Source organism: Podarcis pityusensis (assembly GCF_964106645.2).
Source record: "Podarcis pityusensis genome assembly, chromosome: 10".
In the NCBI taxonomy this organism is placed as follows: domain Eukaryota; kingdom Metazoa; phylum Chordata; class Lepidosauria; order Squamata; family Lacertidae; genus Podarcis; species Podarcis pityusensis.
This window is the reverse complement of record NC_138035.1, coordinates 25934553-25954489: the sequence shown is the minus strand read 5'-3', so window position 1 is coordinate 25954489 and position 19937 is coordinate 25934553. Positions and strand designations below refer to the sequence as shown.

Genomic DNA, 19937 nt, shown 5'->3' with positions numbered 1-19937 from the left:
AGCAGTTCTAGTCCAGTTAAGGAAATAAATACATGGCACATTTCTTTGCATGAAGTCAAGTAGTTGCAGTGGAATTTGAGAAGAAGGTCACTGCGAACGTTCAAAGTTTTAATTGGCACATCTCTGGTCATCTCATGGAAACTTTGCACTAATGCGCAAACCCTTTGTTGTTGCCTTCTGCTTTTTCCTAGAAGTAAGCACTTTGAAGGATCTCTTCAGCCTTGCCAGCAATGGTACGTTTTCACATTGGTCTTTCATTTGACTGAAATTTTGCTGGCGGTGTGCATGAGTGATGATGCTAAACTGTGCCTTCGATCCTTGCAGAACACGACGTCTCCATGGCAAAGTACAGCAGGCTACCCAAAAAGAGAGAGAATGAAAAGGTAAGATACTCCGACATCTTGGCACATTTGATAAGATGAATTTTATGTAATGAAAAATCCTCAACAGGGTACAGTTCTGTGAACATAAGAAGCTGCCTTATCTAGCTCCATATTGTTTACTCGGACTGGCAGCAGCTCTCTAAGATTTCAGACAGACTCTTAGCCTTCCCTGGAAGGGCTCAGCCTGGAGTATTTTGTGTGTAAAGCAGATACTTCACCATTGCCCTTTTCTAAATGCTAATATAGGATGTTTGAGATGGTTTTTGGAGCGGGGTGGGGAAGAAAGCTAAAGATTTTTTTTATGCATATGCAAACAACCCCAATGTGGTGAATGGTGTATATACATCTTCCACATGATAAGTACAATTCTGAGAAGGGTGAGGTGCACAGACTGTTATTGACACCCAAGTCTCTTCATAATGAATCGCTATAACACAGGTCAGGAAAGACCTACATTGGCTACCAGTACGTTTCTGAGCACAATTCAGAGTGTTGTTGCTGACCTTAAACGGCCTCGGCCCAGTATACCTGAAGGAGCGTCGCCACCCCCATCATCCAGCCCGGACACTGAGATCCAGCACCGAGGGCCTTCTGTCGGTTCCCTCATGGCAAGAAGTGAGGTTACAGGGAACCAGGCAAAGGGCCTTCTTGGTGGTGGCGCCCACCCTGTGGAATGCCCTCCCTTCAGATGTCAAGGAAATAAACAACTATCTGACTTGTAGAAAACATCTGAAGGCAGCCCTGTTTAGGGAAGTTTTTAATGTTTGATATTTTATTGTGTTTTTAGTATTCTGTTGGGAGCCGCCCAGAGTGGCTGGGGAAACCCAGCCAGATGGACGGGGTATAAATAATAAATTAGTAGTAGTAGTATTGTCACAGTGATTTCAGTGGCACTTGGGTGTCATTTAACTGCCTGCTCAATGCACTGCTGACCCCGTCTTGCAATGGCACATCTGCTGACACTTGGCTGTTCCTTTCCTTTATCATTCAGCTAAAGGCGGAAGTTGCCAAAGAGGTAGCCAGTGCCCGGAGGAAGCAGCATCTCTCGTCGCTACAGTATTACTGTGCCCTTAATGCTTTACAGTACCGCAAGAGAATCGCCATGCTGGAGCCCATGCTGGGATATACGCGCTCCCAGGTACATATCCTAGCTGCAGCGTCTTGGGCAGCAAACCCTTCTTCGCTGCAGCTGAGCTGGTTTGGAAACCACTGAGCATTGTATGGTTCAGTTAAAAACTGGTGGCAGGACAAACCCAGCGCTCCCTGACACGTCAGACCAAGGCTGCATCCACACCATACATTTAAAGCACTCTGATGCCGTGTCCACAGAACGGACGATGGCAGGATCCCCAAGGATTTGCTATTATGGGGAGCTGACTTCAGGCACCAGGCCTGTTGGCAGACCAGTTCCGTGTCACAAAGTGTCAGGCTTTGGGGGAAATCAGCTCCCTACCACGGGGCAGCCCAAAATAAGAGTTCTAACCAAGTCATTTATTCAGTAATTCACAGAGAACGACGAAGGAATGCAGCCTTCCCCAAAATGGTGTTGCTCCAACTGAGCTCCCCCTTCCCTTCCTAGCAACAGCACTTCCCCTTATGGTGGCTGCCAGGGGCTAATTGTCTCTGAGTCCTTCGCTCTTCAACTTTCAGCGCACACCGAGTTCTGGGAGAAGGGGTGTCAGATATGCTCTCCAGTGATAACGTGTCAGCTGGGTGCTCTGTCTCTGGCTCCCCCTTCTCTTCTCCCAACACTTCCCAACTCTTCTGTTCAGCTGTCTCGGAGCTGTGTAATTCAATACTGCCTTCCTCTTCTCTGGGAAGTTCAGGTGGAGGGGCGGGTGGCAGTCTCCACCATTCCTCCTCAGACTCGTCCCCCTCAGTCCAGTCCCTGGCACAAAGCTGTCTGCAAACATGAGATGAAGGCTGGCCACTTCAACCGTCCCGCCTGGGAATCCCTTGCAGTGCCTGGAGACAGACAGTCAGGTTGTGTGTCCACAGCAGTGACCAGAGGAGAAATAAAACACTGAGAGGAGCACAGGGAGAAGAAACACTCTGGTGCACCTGTAGCAGCAAAACCAGACGCCTTCGTCTGCCACAGTTGCGACATTACATGCCGCCAGTGTGGTGTAGTGGTTAAGAGCAGTGGACTCATAATCTGGTGAACCAGGTTCGATTCCCTGCTCCTCCACATGCAGCTGCTGGGTGACCTTGGGCTAGTCACACTTCTCTGAAGTCTCTCAGCCCCACTCACCTCACAGAGTGTTTGTTGTGGGGGAGGAAGGGAAAGGAGAATGTAGCCGCTTTGAGACTCCTTCAGGTAGTGATAAAGCGGGTATCAAATCCAAACTCCTCCTCCTCCTCCTCCTCTTCTTCTTCCTCCATGTCTCTCCTGTGTTGGTCTCTACAGCCACAGCAGGCTCTGTAACTCTCCAACGGTTTGGCTTTACCCCTGAAGGCGAACTCCTCCATTGTCTCCCAAGACAGACAGGTGCCAATAATAATCATGGAAGAGGGCATGGTTGACTGGAAAGGACCCTAGACAGAGTGTCCCATACTAAGCAACATTTTGTTGCAGGTTCACATGTCTTGTTCTCTTTCTAAGATGTAGACCAGAATGGGGAACCTTTGCTCTTCCAAATGCTGTTGAACTCCCACCAGTCCCAGCAAATATGGCCAATTGCCTGTGATGATGAGAGTTGGGAGTTCAGCAACATCTGGAGGGCCAAAGTTCTCCCTGCCCCTGATATACCCTACTCCCTAGCCAACAACTCCTTGACTCCCAGTATGAAAGACCAGATTGTTGGATCATATAAACCCCAGTGTCCCTCCTCCTCCCCTCGCATGTTACTGCAAGGAGTTTGCTGACAAAAATATTCAGGAGTTGTGTGTGCTCTCCCTCTTTTTATATTCTTCAGATTAAGTTTTTTAAGAAGGGAGCCGAGATGTTCACCAAAAAAATGGACAGCTTTCTATCTTCAGTCTCAAGCATGGTTGAAAGGTAATGGATCGTTCCAGCTTGCTTTTGCCTGTTTGCTCTTTTTTGCTGTTTCTGAGAATGATTGTGCTATGACTGGCAGCAAGCATGAGGTCTGACACCAGCAGTGGTAGCCAGGTGGGGCACTGGCCAGGGACCCCCATGGCTTGGAAGGGCCCCTCACCTGCCTGACCCAGATGTGACGCCCTCCACAGCCTTCAGTGAATTTGGCAGCAGGGCTGCTTTTGAATGGGAGTCCAGCTTCGCTCCGGTTCAAAAGTACTGCTACCCGTACATGGCTGAAGTGTTGCCTGATGCTCAGTGGAGGACAGTGAGTGATGCTGTGACTGTCAGAGCAATGGCAGAGAGAGCCTGTGGTGCCCATGACTGGCCTAGGCAGGACTGCTCTCAGTCCTGGTTAGGGAGTAGGGGGTCTTATCATTGTCACCTTGCCAAGGAGACCCCCCTTCCAAGTTTGGCACCAGCCTGGCAGCCAGATGATGCAAGTGTGTCTAGAAAACCATGTTGCTGCTTCTAGGATTAAAAAAAAAAACACATGAAAGTGCACTCTTACATTTCCACTTGTCTCATTTTAAGTGCCTGGAGAAACATGTAAATTTTAATAAATTTTTAATAAATTGTTTGTTTACATTGTTTAATAAACATGTACATTTTAATAATTTTTAAATAAATTGTTACTACTTTTTAACAAAGTATTACAAATATATTGTGCATCTCTGATGAGGTGGCAAGGGAAATCTTGGGATCTGACTCTTTCTGAACTATTGAAACGCAGAAGAAGTGTTGAGAAACCAAACACATTTCGATAAGGTATGGTTCCCATATATCAGCTAGGTAAATAGAAGGGTTGTTCATCTCAGGCATCCCGCCACTCATGCTTACGTATGGAGAAGATGTGTCACAGATAGTTGAAGCCTTGGGGGTGGTTCATTCAATGAACCCGTTATCTGACCGTGTTCCTGCTCAGTTCGTTATAGATGACTGATGTGTGCGTGTAATGCTCTGCAGATTTTGTTGCAGTTCGTCCATGCCATTTTATTATAAAACCAATCAAATATTCTAAAGAAGAGAAAGGAAATGTATGCTCAGCATTCGTCGGACAGCCTAAGCAAGCAGGCTATGGCCATGAAGTGCTTTGACGTTTATTCTCTCCTGTAGCGTACAGGGAGAATTGGACACTGAGGCAGAAGCTATGCGGGTATCTCAGCAAGATCTGCTTTCGGTTGGCGAATCAGTGTACACACCTGACTTCGACGCAGCGTCGCCTCTCATCAACAGAAACCTGATTCAGAAGGCTGGCTACCTTAACCTTAGAAAGTAAGGAAGATTCCTGGGAGGGAGTCATGTCTTGGCATGGTAGACGGGCTAGTACTCTAGCTAGTTCGGTGGGTTTTCAAAATTGGGACCTAAGGTTCCTTAAAGTAAAATGCTACATCTACTACCTCAGCTTGGGGGGGGGAGGTTATGTGGCCCTCCACGCCTCCTTTTCTGGACCTCAGAACTCTCGCCAACCCTCTCCACGTCTTTCTCAAGTGCTGATGCCTGAGATCTTTCCTGTTACCCTGGAGATGTTGAAGGATTGAACCTGGCTTCTGCATATGCGAATCACATGTCCCTTCCCCCCAAAATGTACGATGCAGCAGTGCCAGAAAACCAAAGAGCTAAAAGAGAGTAAAAGCAGTGACTAGTACCTGTCGTGATGTCCCTTGTACTGTGGGATCATGAAAAGTCCCTGCACGTGCTTCTGCCGCAATACAAAATTCAAGTCCCTCAAGATGCCTTGTTGACATTACAAAAAGATAGCGGGAGTCTTAAAATGTGTGCGGTGAAGGGGGTGGGTGGGATATGACCTTAGAAAACACACGCTGCTCAGTTCCCTTTCCCGAAAGGATTGTTTTTTGGCCGTGAGGAGGGAGTGAATCCTACTGCTTTGCTGCTGGTGTGAGGGTGACACCAAAGCTCTGGTCTTTTCCTACAGCAAAACAGGCCTGGTGACTACAACTTGGGACAGGCTGTACTTCTTCACTCAAGGTGGGAACCTGATGTGCCAGCCCAGGGGAGCCGTCGCCGGGGGACTGATCCAGGATCTGGACAACTGCTCTGTGATGGCAGTCGACTGTGAAGACCGACGTTACTGCTTTCAGATCACCACTCCTACAGGGAAACCGTATGTGTCTTGGGTCTTCTGCTAGGGAGCAACTACCCTACCCAAAACGAGGGCTTGCGTCTTTCAGTCTGGCTGCATTAACTGAGTTGCCTTGAGCATAAGCCTCCCCTTTAGGGAGGTCTCTAGTCACCTAAATAAATTTTTTTGTGGGGGTGGAGGAAGCTCCACTGAGTTTCTGGGAGTCCTTGCACTGCCTTCTGCTAGCTCCATCAAGATAGCTGAATACATAGCCTGTTAGTTGGCTATGTAGTCTCTGCTTCAAAACCTCTAATGGGGCAAGGAAAGAAAATGATGGGGTGGTTTTTGTTTTCTTTTACAGAGGGATAACCCTTCAGGCAGAAAGCAAGAAAGAATATGAGGAGGTAAACACATTTCACTTTGTTTCTACTCAAGAAATTAAAATTCCAGAACTAAATTGAAATCTCTGGCGTTTCTCTTTCTTGTTTTCCTCTTCCAGTGGATATGTGCAATCAACAACATCTCTCGGCAGATCTATCTTACTGACAATCCTGAAGTAAGTAGGTTTTGAAATGAAATGCTTTGATAACTCAAACAAGCCCCTCACCCCAGATACAGTAAGATCTGTGATTCAATGTTTGCTTGGGTAATATCGCACAACTTCCTTTAAGGCTGTGCCTCTGCTTTGCTTCAGGCTGTTGCCATCAGGCTGAATCAGACAGCGCTGCAAGCCGTGACGCCAATCACAAGCTTTGGGAAGAAGCAGGAAAACCAATCCCCCAGGTAACATTTTAGCCATCTTAGTCTGGAGAGGTTTGGATGCTCCTTCCGCAAAGAAAATTAGCACCTCAGGAAGAAGGCCAGTCTAACTTTTGACGTGTTGGCATTCTGCAAGCATCGCAGTTTTGACAGAGGGAGCAAGTGTTCCCCCACTGTGTTCTGAAGCGGTCCCTTACATGAAAGGCTCTCCAACAAGTTTCCTGAATGGATAGCTCAGCTGTTACATTCTAATCTACACGTGGTAGATAACTGCTACCTGCATCATGCAGTTTCATGTGCAAATTGGATCTTAAGCAGTCCCAACTCTGGGTAAACACCCTTATTGCAGATCTTAGACAAGTGCCAACAGTAACAACATCCAGCACCTATTAAAGATGCATTGCCGGTGCCTTATTTCAGTGGGTTGTGTTCCTTCATTTTATCTTAGCCTAGGCAGAGTTATCTTTTGGATTCTCATCTTTTCCTTTATTGTATGGTGATTATAAGATTGATGTTGTTTATTTTGTTGTGCATTGCATCGAGACGGATAGTGGTAGCCAACATAAATGCATTAGGTGGTGTCAGGGAACTGCCATCGGAGCTAGAGGTGGAGGGAAGGCTCCAGAGGGATGCCGGAGAGGGTCCCAGTAGGGAGAGAGGCAGCCCATCTGCTGGGGAAGGAAATCAGCGTAACACCAGTGGAGAAGGGGGGGCAGATGGGGGAATCGGAGAGGAGGCTCCAAGACTCCTCGCCGGAGACCAGCGGAGAGAGTACGGGTACTCCGCTGCCCACACCCTCCTTGCGCAGAAGACTTCCGTGCAGGGAGAGTAGGAGGAGACTTGGCGTCAAACAGCTTTTATGCTGGAAAAGGTTCAAGAAACGCCCACTGACGGATTCTGCCAGCGACTGAGACAGTCACGATGCTGGAGGCTGTTCAGTCAGTTTAACCAGGTAACCTCGCCAGCAGTGGCGGCAACGTACGCACGAGCAACCCCTAAACCCATTACAGGTGGCTAGGTGGCTCCGCACAAGGGATTTTGACAGGTGGGCAGTACAACCCACCTGTCCATCAAGAGATGTCATGTGATTGACAGGTGGATTGTCCTGTAAAAGCTGACCCCCCCCCACCCTTGCATTATGATTTAGTTCCTGGTTGTGATGTCTTAGTTCCTTGTTTAAAACACATTTTAACTATCCAGAATTGGATGTTGTTGGTGAGGATGTTTAAATGTCAGCTCAGACCCTGACTGAATGCTCACTCGTCCGTTCTCACCCAGGTTTTCATTTCTAGGAATCCTCCCTCCCTTCCAGCTCTCACAGAGCTGTCTTTCTCATATGGGGCCATGTTCTCTGTCTCTCTCCTTTTGCTTTAGCCAGGATGTGAAGAATGTGGAGATGCAGAATGACTGGGCAGCCCCAAACGAGCCGGCCAGCATTCCAGAACCCACTGAGTTAATTGCACCCGGAACACCAATTCAGTTTGACATTGTGCTTCCCGCAACGGAGTTCCTGGATCAGAACAGGGGTGGCAGGTACAGCCAGCGAGAGTTTGACAAAGTGCTCCCTTTCGCATTTGACTCCTTCTCTTAGGTTGGCGAAGTAGCCATAACTCCTGCCCTGTGTGTATTTTAACAGGCGCACAAACCCATTTGGAGAATCAGAAGATGGCAAGAAAGAGGATGAGGCAGGTGAGAACTGACTGGGGATTGCTGTTCATAAACTTCAGTCTTGTTGAGCCCCAAAGCTGTCTAAAATTACAAGGTCTATTGTAAATTTGATCCATGGGGTAAACTCTCTTCAGTCACAAATGGTGCCCCAAGCTCCACTTTTTAGGTGGGACCATGGTCTGTGTCAAAGAGGGGAGACCCTGTGGCCAGATACTGATAGCCTACAGCTTCCACCATCCTTGACTATGCTGGCTGGGGCAACAACATCTGGAAGGCCACAGGTTTCCCCATCCCTGGTTTGTCTTGTGAAGAACATCCCCCATCCCCCATTCCCGCAGGTGGCCAAATGCTTCTGAGCGCTCACAAGCAGGGGGCAAGGGGATAATGGAAAACTGTAGCACTCTTTGTTGTTGTTGGACTCCAACTCCCATCAGTGCCCTCTAGCTTGGCCAGTAGTTACGGATGATGGGAGCTGGAGTCCAAGAATATACAGAAGACCAGAAGTTCTGCATCTCTGCCCTACAAGATTAGATCTGCGACCCATTCACACTTTCCCATCACTGCTTGAAATCAAGAAGTGAGCATCCATAAACGGGAACCTGCCATGAGAACATTTATGTTGAAGAAGAGAAAGCAGCATCCAAGGGGGGGAAATCAGATGTCCTATTAACTCGAGAGGCAGGATAAACAAGGAGAAAGTTCCTCTTTTTTATTTCCTTTCCCCCAGATTCACTCTTGCAGCAGATGTTTGTAGTCCGTTTTCTAGGATCGATGGCAGTCAAATCCGACCACACGGTTGAGGTGATCTACGAAGCCATGAGGCAGGTGCTGGCGGCTCGGGCCATCCACAACATTTTCCGCACAACAGAATCCCACCTCTTGGTCACCAGCAACGACCTGAAGTAAGCAAAACTTCCTCGCTTGCTTTCTTCTTCTGCATGGTCTGCATTGATGTGAGGTCTGATGAATCTGTGAGCTGATCCTGTGAGCGGGCTGGAACTCATGAAGAGGGTACTCTTGGTACTTGCTAAGGCCAGCGGGAGGAGATAACCTTTGCTGATGTCCTGCTCCCCTGTGTCCCTCCAGAGGCCTAGGTGTCCCTGACGGATGTGAGAGGGGATAGCTCCTCTTCCCTGGTTATTAGGAACCTTTGTTGGATCCAAAGACCTTCGGTTCATTAGAATTCAACTCCTAGTTCTCACAGGCTACAGCACCTTTAATCCCTACCTCTTTTGGAAGTAACTATCACTGAATCCTATCACTGGGGGGACACGGGTGGCGCTGTGGATAAAACCTCAGTGCCTAGGACTTGCCGATCGTATGGTTGGCAGTTCGAATCCCCGCAGCGGGGTGAGCTCCCGTCTTTCGGTCCCAGCTCCTGCCCACCTAGCAGTTCGAAAGCACCCCTAAGTGCAAGTAGATAAATAGGTACCGCTTTATAGCGGGAAGGTAAACAGCGTTTCTGTGTGCTGCGCTGGTGCTGGCTCGCCAGAGCAGCTTCGTCACGCTGGCCACGTGACCCGGAAGTGTCTTCGGACAGCACTGGCTCCCGGCCTCTTAAGTGAGATGAGCGCACAACCCTAGAGTCGGACACGACTGGCCCGTACGAGTAGGGGTACCTTTACCTTTACCTTTATCGCTGAATCCAGCTACAAGTGTTACCGATAAAGCTAGTTTCTGAAATACTTGCTTCCAAGGAAGCATATCTAGGATGGAAGGGTCAATCAAAGAATCTCTCAACAGTGATAGTGAACTGGTAACCTTTCAAGTGCTGTTGGAGTGCTATCGGCCGTGGCTAGTGGTCAGGAATAATTACCTTCCATCCAACATGTGGAGGGCTAAGAACCACAGGGAAGGGAAGCTTTTTGTTGTAGGATGAGACGTAGTGGAATGACATAATAGTACATGACATAATAGAAAACCATCACGTTGCTTTTTCATATTGCACTTTTAAGGTCTGGTGTGTGTGTGGTTTTGCATATACAGTCCAGGGAGTGGGTGGGAATAAATACAGAGACGAGGATAATGGCTATCATCAGCCTAAGTTAACTTGCTGAAGGGTCACAATAATTAAGGATTGGAGGGGGGACCTTAAGGGGGCAACCTTAAAAACTAAATAGATCAGTGAAGACTGAGAATGTTTAGCAGCCACAGAATGATGAATGCTTGTTGGAGAGGAAAAATGGAAGAAGAACACTTGCTACCCTCCCCTCCCCGGTTGTGGGAATGGAGTAATCTGGAAAAGGGCATGGCTGGTTAAGGGCATCTAGCAATCTCTACTCATTTTTCCTTTTCTCACAAGTAGCATATGAAGATGTGTCAGCTTAAGGCCCAACTTTCTTGAGCCAGATTAGGGCTCCTGTACTTTCTCTGCTGTTAAATCTTGTGAAGAGGACCTAATCTACGTTTTTTCCTCCCCTTTACACTAACAACAGATTAATAGATCCGCAAACCCAAGTTACGAGGATAAGTGTAAGTATATTCTTCCATTTCTCACAGTACAGAACTGGCAGCCAGGGCTTTAAATGCCAAGTTGCCAGCTGGGGAAGTTGTTAAATGTTTACCTGCTTTAAGTCTTTAAAATTGTGGAACCCGTTTTTCCAGTTTGAACTTGCCAGTGTGACACAATTTGCTGCTCATCAGGAAAACAAGAGACTGATTGGGTTTGTGGTTCCCATCTCCGAGTCCCCAGGTGAAGAGTCCATGAGTGCTTACGTATTTGAGAGTAACACCGAAGGCGAAAAGGTCTGGAGATGCGTTTCGTTGCATGGTTTTTAGAATACATTTTGTTCTAATTGTAGTCATCCGTAATAAGTTTTTAGTGGGCATTTAGTGAGTTGAGTCCATTTGCTTTGCTTAGTTTGCACGCGCACACACACATACACTCTCCCCAAATATTCCTTAGCAATTCCCTTGATCCATTGCCCACTTGCTTAACCCTGTTGTGACCACATTTATAGACAAATAAGATTCTGAAAGAGAAACATCAGAGTTTATTTGTTATTACCTTATGCTGCACTGCTTCGCCATACATGTTTGGCCAGCAACTGGCTAAACTTCCACAAAGCCTATCTCCTGGTCTCAGCTTACTGTCTAGAACTGCTACCACATACTTCTGCTTTCCTGGTGCTCTAACCTGGGTCCTAGGATAACAGAAAAATTTCCTAAGGCTGATCTCTGCTTCTTCTGCAGATTTGTTATGCGATAAACCTCGGGAAAGAAATCATTGAAGCTCGCAAGGTAATGTTTCACTCTTCCTATCTATACAGTACTGAATCTTGCTTTTAAGCCTAAACTCTGGCCTCTGATGGGTGCCTGGATGCCAGCACTTTGCTTACCAGCCAGTTCAGTCCCACCTGTGCTTAAAAAGAAAGGTAAGGGGGGAATTAAAAAATTGTAAGGGGCAGGAGGCCCATAGGTGGTTCTATGTTGGGGATCCCAGAACAATACAGTGAATGGGACAAATGCAGGAAGCGATCGTGGACGATGAAAAAATCATGACAGAGGCAACGCAGGTAAATTAAGTCAGGGCCTCAAGTTGTGTGTTAACCTGCCACCCAAACAGGAACTTTAACTGTCTGGGGTTTTTTTTCTACTGTTACTTGTTTGGATCCATTTCAGGTCTTCCTGTACATATTGAGAAATGCAAGTTTCTGCACCAACATTAAATAAAATGCATTTAAACATAAATTGAATGACAAAGGACTTAACTATTAGTTTCTCTGCATTTTTCAAGTACATGTTAACTAGCAGAGCATGTTCTACCCATAAAGCTCACAATATCAACCCAGTAGGGTAAAGAGTTTACAAATACCATTTTAGCCATATATAGGTGTTGGCAGGTACATCACCTTGCCCCTGCAATTGAAGGGGCCCAGAGCTGCGCGATATCACCATGCCATGTGCACCTGTGCTGTGCAGCTGCCAGAGATGTGGGGGGGGGGGCACAGTCCCACATAGATTGTATGCCTGGGTGTCGGCACATTGAAAATGAGCTGCAATTTCAACTTTGTTTTTGCAGCATACTATATAGCCAATCCAAAGCACGCAAGGATCCTCATTGTGGAATGAAGCTTGCTTTAATCTAGTCTTGTCAATTCACTGTTTTTATCATCTTGACTTAGAACTCACTTAAGCAGTGTGATCTAGTGTTGTTTTAAAAGCAGGCAACGAATTAGGTTGCTGAGAACAACAGAGGCCCCCCGATGACAGATAATTGCAGACCGTTGGATAACTATTCCAATGACTCTCATTGTGTTTTCATTATAGGATCCGGAAGCACTAGCTCAGTTAATGTCATCTGTGCCACTAACCAATGATGGGAAGTTCGTGCTCTTGAATGAGCAGTCAGAAGAGGACAACACAGTACAGGGAGATGGGCAGGAGGAGTCAGAAGCATAAGCTGTATTTTTTTTTAAAGTAGCAGTGGTGCTGCACATAATAGCCCACACTCTCTCAACTATCCAATGTGAGTACTTAAGAGATAGCATGTGGAGAGCTTGGTCTGGATTTCTGGTGTGGTAAACTGACAATCTTTGAAATTCTTTCCCAACATGGTCACTTACTGATTGCTACCAGTGATAGTTAAATGTGTTTGCTTCTGTGTGAAGTTTTTAGGCTCTGTTGTACTTCTGAGAGGGATAACAGGAACACTATTTTGAGCTAGGCTGTTTACAGATCTATTTGATAAATCACTTTCCTATTATCTATTTTTATACTTTAATACTGAAAGCTTACTCTAGATAATATCTCTTAAGTGCCTACCATTTTTGCAGGGACCATACTTGTAGATTCAGTAAAGCAGGCACTCTGCCCTAGAATGAGGTGGCAGGTAGATTAGCAGCTACTTGCATTAACCTCCTCATACGTCTCAGCCTCTCACATGAGCCAACTAAACATTTTCTTTTTCATACTGATCTACAAGGTTGAGTTAGTGCCCTAACACAAAGGAGGCTTGCTCAAGAGTAAGCTCAGTTCAGTGTGGGGGTGGTTGTTTATAACCTAGATGGAGGCAGCCTGAGATGCACTTGTGTGACTTAGAAATGAAAGCAGATATCAAGGCTGCATGGCTGTCCATACAAGGACCAATCTAAGCCTAATATCGTCTGTATGATCTTACCAGTGTGAGCAGTACTGTAGTGGGAGAAGTTCTGGGTTTACTATCTTAAATTCAAGTAACATTCAAGAACAGAGCCAGATCTAATGAAGTTCACCTGATTCCCCAACCCTGGTGGATATTTTTAATGTTAAAATATGTTTTAATGTTAACGAACAGGGTCCACATTTTGCAATGCAACTATTTAGCAATAATGCTAGAGTAAAGTCTTATTTGAACTAAACTGAATGGTGTGAATGTTTGGAACTGTGGTTGCTTAACTTGTCCTGGCTTCAGAAAAGAGGACATAAACATTCTAACAACTCTTCCTAAGCATGAAACTATAGCACTTGCACTATAAAATCTCAGGCTCTTCTTCTGGTGTCAACATGCCATCTGAAAGATGCAACTTTTTAGCTGCTTTATGAACTAAAACCAGTCTCAGACTAAGTACACACGAAGTAAAATAAATCCACTTTCCAAAGTTACATTTATTAACAGTATGTACAGAATATCAAACAGAACAAAAGAAACCTGAGATAATGAAACAAAATGGTTTTGCAAAATGAATTAGAGCAAGACATGTTAATATTTGGTCCCCTTCCTTCCTGAGAATTTGAACTAACTGAATCAGATGGGACTCGTCAAATTTACTTCAATGACAACATGTAGCAGGACTCAAACATACAAGTGCACAGTCAAAAAGTATTATGATAGCATTGCTGTATTGACCCATTTTACCACTCCTGCTAGGCTAGATAAGCTTATTATTAACAGTCATTTTAAGCCTACGAAATGTTTGCTCCCGGGGTTTGTTCTTCACTTAGACTTTTGTTAGAGGAAGAGGCTTATAGGTCCACATCCTGTTAATTCATGAAGAGGAAGATCCTGACAATTCAACCATGCGTAAGAATTTGAAAAGAAGACTTCCCTTTATTTCTGGCTTTTGCAAACTGAGCCTATGAAAAAGTGGCCAGCGGTGTTGCTTTCATGTTTGAAAACAGCATTTAAAGGTGGGAAGGGTAAAGGAAAAATAGTACCTCGGTATCTTTTTAGTGCCGCTGTTTTTGCTTTTAACATAGTTGCAGGTATTCACAATTTTAACCCATCCCATGTACATAACTGTGTGATGAAGTATAAGATCCTATGCCATGGCACCAGAAGGAATGTATTACTACTTGCTCAAAAAAAAAATATGTAAACTGAAAGTCACATTAAAGACTTAAAACTGTTCATCTATTAAATTGGTTTACATGATGAAAAATGTTCAGAGTGCAGTTAACTACCATTCTATATTCACAAAGAAAGCCATAGGACTGTACATATGTATATATTCACAGAAGCAGAGCATGTGCATGAGTTTAGACCTACAGATGTTTGTTTTTATGAGTCACCAAGACCATGTTAGTTTGGTCAGCACTGCACAATTCAGGCACACAGGATGCCCTAAGCTAAGGATTCCCAAATTAGAGGCCAAAAAAGCAGAAATGGCAATGAATATTTATTATAACAGAGAAGTGCCTTAAATGTACATGTTTGTACAGTGTCAGTCTCTGAAAGACAGAGACTGGCCCTCCAAGTTGGCATGTTCTTTGGATTCCAAAGGTCTATGAACTATGACAGATTTTTAAATGGGGACATTAGTGCTGAAGTGAATACAGACAGAATTAGGCAGCAACTGCAATGTCAAGGTTGTGATTAAATCAAATGCAAAAGATTTTTTTTTAAAAGTTATTGAACTGAATCAAAATAAGACACCAAATCTCCCTGACAAAAATCATACATTAGGCTAAAGAACAGACTTCAGTGAAATGTCAACAGAAAGGATGAATTGTAATTTTTTTTTTTTTAGTTGTGAGAGTATGAGTTACTCTACAGTCATGGCACTTCTGGGTCACTATCAGATTCAGAAGGTGAAAAGTTCCATGCCAGTTTGGTCCCTTCTGTTTCAACAAATCACCATTGCTCTATATGTCTATAAAACAAAGCAAAAAAAAAAAAAGAGTTGAAGATGTATTGCATATTCTGTTCGTATTTTAACATGTTAAGCAGCTCCAACAATTCATATTAACTTCCTTTGCAATAAGAGATGGCAAATACAATGGTGATTCCTTACAAACCAGGAAGGAAGCTATAGCAGGTAAACACTTCATTCTGTCTAACTAGGGCTGCACCAATCACCTGCTAGTTTTGCTTCTTTCCTTTTTGCTCAAACTAGCAATTTTGGTAGAGCATAAGTTTATCTTAAAAGCCACTCTGATGATGATGATATTTTTAAGAATATATCACCTTATTCCCTGAGGGGGCTCAAGGTGGATTACAGACAGAATTGATTAAAAAGCAATGAAATATTAATGGAATTTAAACTATATACATGTATAAAGTCTGTTTAAAATGTCATGCCAATATCCACCAGTTTTCTTCCTGTTCTGCACCATTCCAACCCCCGCATCTGCTCGGCCTGGGCTAACACCACTTCCTCAGATTAGTAATCGGGAATCACATCATGGAGGGACCAATACCACAGTGCTAAATTCCAGCGTGATATTATCCCTGGCAACGTGGGAGCAGCTTAAAGAAGTGAACATTTTTCCGAGACCGCCAAAAGATCTGCAGAACACAGGGAGTTATTTCAGCTTAAGCGTAATTGTTATTCTCAGTGATCACCAGTACACTTTTACAAATTTGGGGCTGCATAATTACATCGTACAGAATCAAAAGGCATACCAAGGCTCTCATTTCACAACAGGATCTGCAGAACTAGAGTTGGACAGGTCCCCATTGCTTGTTTTTCCAGGTTCTTCTGAAATACAAAAGAGGTAGAACGTCACAAGAATTTTATATTCTCAGCACTGCTTTTACAATGCTTTTGTTTTTAACCACAAACATGACTTTCCCAGAGACAAGATGATTTATTTTTTTACTAACCTCTGTCTTTTTTCTCTTGATTTTCTTCTGCTGCAGTTTTATCGGCTCTAAAAAAGATCCTTGCGCTGCTTAGTGAGAAATAAAGCAGTTCAAACTCCTATGAAAAATTAAAGAAATTCTCAGCAAGTCTTAGCATGCCACAGAACAAGAATGTTCACAGTACCTGATTAAAGTGCACTGATACCAGAAACCCCCTAAAAAACCCTGCAGACCTTTCCTTCCACAAGAACTATTTACAATCCCATAAACTTAATGTCTGCTACAAATGTCACTGTCCTAAAAAGCAGCACGTCAGTAAATATCCATTTCCTGTCCCCCTCAATTCTACTCACAAATCAGTGGTTCTCAAGACTTCCAAATGAGTGGTTCTCTCATTTGGAATCCCCACACTTTACTTGTTGAGGATCCCCAATTCCAAATCTAAATTTTTAAGTTTATCATCAGCTAGTAATAAAGCATGTATTTGGCTGGATGTTGTAAAGGTGCTGCTCTCTCTGCCTAACTGCAGCCTATTCTTCATGCTTACAGGGTTACATCGAAGGGTAGATTCAGGTGTGATGCCCACTAATTAAATGTTAGGGGGAAAGCTGTTAGGGGGAAAAGTTATCCAAAAAGGAGCCATGTTTGCTGTCTGGCATTTCTATGTTCTTAAATATTTATATATATATGCGCCTCCCACCACCTTTCCCTGCTCTCTGACAGAGACTGATACCTGCAAACAAACTTCCAGTCGCTTGTGAGTAAGGTTCATAGTCTGTAGCAGCTTTTCATCTTGGACAGCTGATTGAACGTTCTGTTGTTTTGCTAATGCTCTGATCTCTCTCACGTATTTCTCTCGAACTGACTGGAACCAATGGAGAGAGTCAAATTCTTGGTACTGGTCCAAAAGCTTCAGAATGTAAGCTACACCTACAGATTAAAAAAACAAGTCGTTCAAGTTAAGCACCCCATTCTTCAAAGCAGTAAAAATTTACAAACGTATTCTGCGCATGTACATCAAACAGGTCTTTGATCATTAAAATCAGAATCATTTTCTCACCAGCTCAATTTCCCCCCTCTCTACAAGTCTTCAGAGTTGTATGCTTGTTATACAATGCTTATATAGTGGTACGTGTCAATATTTATTCATTTACATTTTTTAAAAAGCTGGTTTTCTGCCCACAGAAAGCTCACAATCAGGTTTGCATCTCTGCCCATAGGGGAAGAGAGTGCGGTGAAAATTTGAAAAGGGTAGCAAGGGGCCAATTTTTCAAAATCCTCTCTCCAATCTGCTTTGGGGATCACTTAAGCAAGTGAGTGCAGTTGTTTGTGAGAGAAGAAACTTCAACTGTGAAACATTTGCCTGAAGCACTTGAATGTTTGTGAAATCCATTACAGATTGAAGAAAGCAAAGCCTACTCAATCATCATCCGCTGAGGTAACTCCATGGGGAAAAACTCAATTCTCTACCCCCCACCCCTCACCTCAACACTGCACACTGACCACCTAGCTAAGGATGCATCTTTTCTGAATCTTGTGGGGCGCACTTTGAATACACTTAGCTGAGAGCTATATATGATCACGTATGAAGATACTTCATACATGTCAGATTTTTGAACCAACTAGAACAGTTCTCTGACTGTCAGTAACTCTCCAAGATCTCAAGCAGATATATCCTTTTCACAATTCCACCAGCGCAGATCCTTTTGACTGGAGAAACCAGGGATTAAACGTGGATTTTCTGCATGCACAGCTTGTGCTCTACCACTGAACTATGGCCCCTTCCATACAAAACCTCAAAACCTGCAATTTATGATAGTTACCCATGCAAGAAGACTCAATATGGTTCCTGAACTCACCCATGGCAAAACCATCATCGGTGAAAGCTGCACCAGCTTTGTTCTTCTTATTCAGCTTCTCCTTGCAGCTGATTGAATGCTCTATGAAGTTGAGAGCCTAAAAATAAGACATAAGGAGTTGTTCCAAAAGGCAGTAAGTTATCAGGTGTTATTGGGTGACACAGCTCTTCTGTCATCCCATTACTTGAGGAGAGGTCTTCATGAATTCATTCAAATTCAGAGCACATCCTACCCGTCAGTCAAATATGATTTTTTCCCACAGGCAGACTGATAGCCCGCTTTTCTCACCAGATTTTTCAGATGGGGAGTTTGGGAGAGCAAAGGTTGCCCATGACAGAATGTGGTGTTCTCATACAATAATTGCTAGCTGTCTGGAGATTTACAGCCCCTTCTAGAGCAGTATTTAAACATTCTCCAAATATATATATATTACAAATCCCCTCAAGCTTTTTTGGGGGGGGGGGAGCAGGAGTATTTTTAAAAAAATATTTGTTATTCAAGATTATTTATATCAATATCAGAGTCTGAGTAACAATTCATCTAGCCAGTCACTTGGTGTCCATCTGCTCATTCAGACACAAGTATTTCCCAGCTGTGTTAGCATTCCTTGTTAAAGGGTTTCAGGTAATGGTTCAGCCTGTAACTTTCTACATGAAAAGGACGTGCTTTTTATGGATATCAGTACAACAATGGCATATAACATGCCCCCCATACCTTAGTAGAGGGGGGGGGCAATTCATATGGTGATTTAATAAACTTAGTGCAACCTTTCAAAAAATTACCAGTTTTAACACAAGCACATCCTGCATATGTAACTAAATAGCTTATCGTTTAAACCAACCAAGAAAGATCAAAACTAACCAATGGTGGAACAATTATGTAAAAGTTGCGTAGGTGCATGTTCTTTGAACTGCGAAACTCAGGAGCAAACACATCCACAAGCATTTTGAAATATTCCGTGCCTTCTGCAGAATTGCGTGTGAGATCACTAAGTACGGAATCCAGTTGCCTATAAAAGAGAGATACACTTGAAAATGCTTTGAGGCGGTTTTTAAAGGAACAGTTTGTGCAAGAATTTTGTTGATGCATCAAGTAAGGTTACCTGGCTGCTTTTTGTGTTTCTTCAGCAAGACCTTCCTCTTTCACAAGTTCTTCAAAATTAATGATATCTTCAATATCAGGAACAAACCTACAAGTTTCATATGCGATTCACTCATTCACAATTATATATCATGATTTGTATAAAAACGCTAACTTAAGCTTCGTATTTCTTACATTACTTCTGTTCAGATCTTTATCACAAGCTTGCTTTTATTTTTACACTATGACCAAAGGTTTGCTTTCTAAAAAAGAACCCTGACCTCCACACTGCTTGATTCTCTGGCTCACAAATCCCACGGAATGACTTTCTAGTCTAACCAAGAAGAAAAAAGAATATGGCAAGGATGAGCATGATTTGGGGGGAGGGAGGAGTATTACATAGTGTATGCAAACTATCAAGATTGCTCCGTTACAGAGAGGATAGCCTTGCATAATACTTTACATTGAATCTATATATAACCTCACACAGATTTGATCGAAATAAAACTGTATCCCTATCCAAATCTGAAAAGACATACAGTCGTACCTTGGAAGTCGAACGGAATCCGTTCCGGAAGCCCGCTCAACTTCCAAAACGTTCAAAAACCAAATTGCAGCTTCTGATTGGCATGAAAATAGGTTAGAGGTGCATGTGGTCTGTGGGATACAGGCTCCCCACTTTGCTTTACAGAAGCATAGACAAGCAAGCTGAAATCTTTGGTTGCATACCTAATTGCACTACTACAGCAATGAAGTCCACCAGATCTTATCATTCGGACGTAGCCCATGGCATTCCCTTTAAAAATAAAATATATAGGCAACAAGAATAAGTACCTGAAATTAAGTAACCGAGCATTCAGAATTTAATGACACTAAGTCCATTTAGAAAGTTAAAACCTGTTGGAGACAGCTGATAAAGCTGCATCTCCTCTCCACCCCCCCCCCCAAATACTATTTCATCTGTAAATAAACAAGTCATATTGGGAGAATACACTGACAACCATAAGTAGTGCCCTTTACAGAATGTGTTATAGTGAAGACTAATGTGCATATTAGCACTGTATAG

At 43.9% G+C, this 19937-nt stretch overlaps 2 protein-coding genes across 5 annotated transcripts in view; one reads left to right on the top strand and one right to left on the bottom strand.

The window, feature by feature from the left end:
• APPL2 (adaptor protein, phosphotyrosine interacting with PH domain and leucine zipper 2) overlaps positions 1-13269 on the top strand; it is a 28773-nt gene extending 15504 nt beyond the window's left edge. The window contains exons 6-21 of one of the 2 annotated variants that reach the window (XM_080971706.1): positions 195-233; positions 325-383; positions 1375-1521; positions 3299-3381; positions 4537-4695; positions 5357-5545; positions 5865-5907; positions 6003-6059; positions 6198-6286; positions 7637-7795; positions 7899-7951; positions 8658-8832; positions 10366-10402; positions 10535-10675; positions 11123-11170; positions 12200-13269. In XM_080971706.1, the coding sequence (XP_080827832.1) occupies positions 195-233; positions 325-383; positions 1375-1521; positions 3299-3381; positions 4537-4695; positions 5357-5545; positions 5865-5907; positions 6003-6059; positions 6198-6286; positions 7637-7795; positions 7899-7951; positions 8658-8832; positions 10366-10402; positions 10535-10675; positions 11123-11170; positions 12200-12331 (1610 nt within the window). In that variant the 3' untranslated portion in view covers positions 12332-13269. Of the gene's footprint in view, positions 1-191; positions 234-324; positions 384-1374; positions 1522-3298; positions 3382-4536; positions 4696-5356; positions 5546-5864; positions 5908-6002; positions 6060-6197; positions 6287-7636; positions 7796-7898; positions 7952-8657; positions 8833-10365; positions 10403-10534; positions 10676-11122; positions 11171-12199 lie in introns of both variants that reach the window. The other variant, XM_080971705.1, reaches the window with a different exon arrangement.
• A 227-nt stretch (positions 13270-13496) lies between these two features.
• The window catches only part of WASHC4 (WASH complex subunit 4), a 37783-nt gene continuing 31342 nt past the window's right edge, over positions 13497-19937 (bottom strand). For 2 of the 3 annotated variants that reach the window (XM_080971664.1, XM_080971665.1), the window contains exons 27-34: positions 19601-19667; positions 18894-18980; positions 18653-18800; positions 17792-17888; positions 16666-16862; positions 15954-16050; positions 15753-15828; positions 13497-15000 (exon numbers count right to left, since the gene is read on the bottom strand). In XM_080971664.1, the coding sequence (XP_080827790.1) occupies positions 15761-15828; positions 15954-16050; positions 16666-16862; positions 17792-17888; positions 18653-18800; positions 18894-18980; positions 19601-19667 (761 nt within the window). In that variant the 3' untranslated portion in view covers positions 13497-15000; positions 15753-15760. The remainder of the gene's footprint in view (positions 15001-15752; positions 15829-15953; positions 16051-16665; positions 16863-17791; positions 17889-18652; positions 18801-18893; positions 18981-19600; positions 19668-19937) is intronic. The other variant, XM_080971666.1, reaches the window with a different exon arrangement.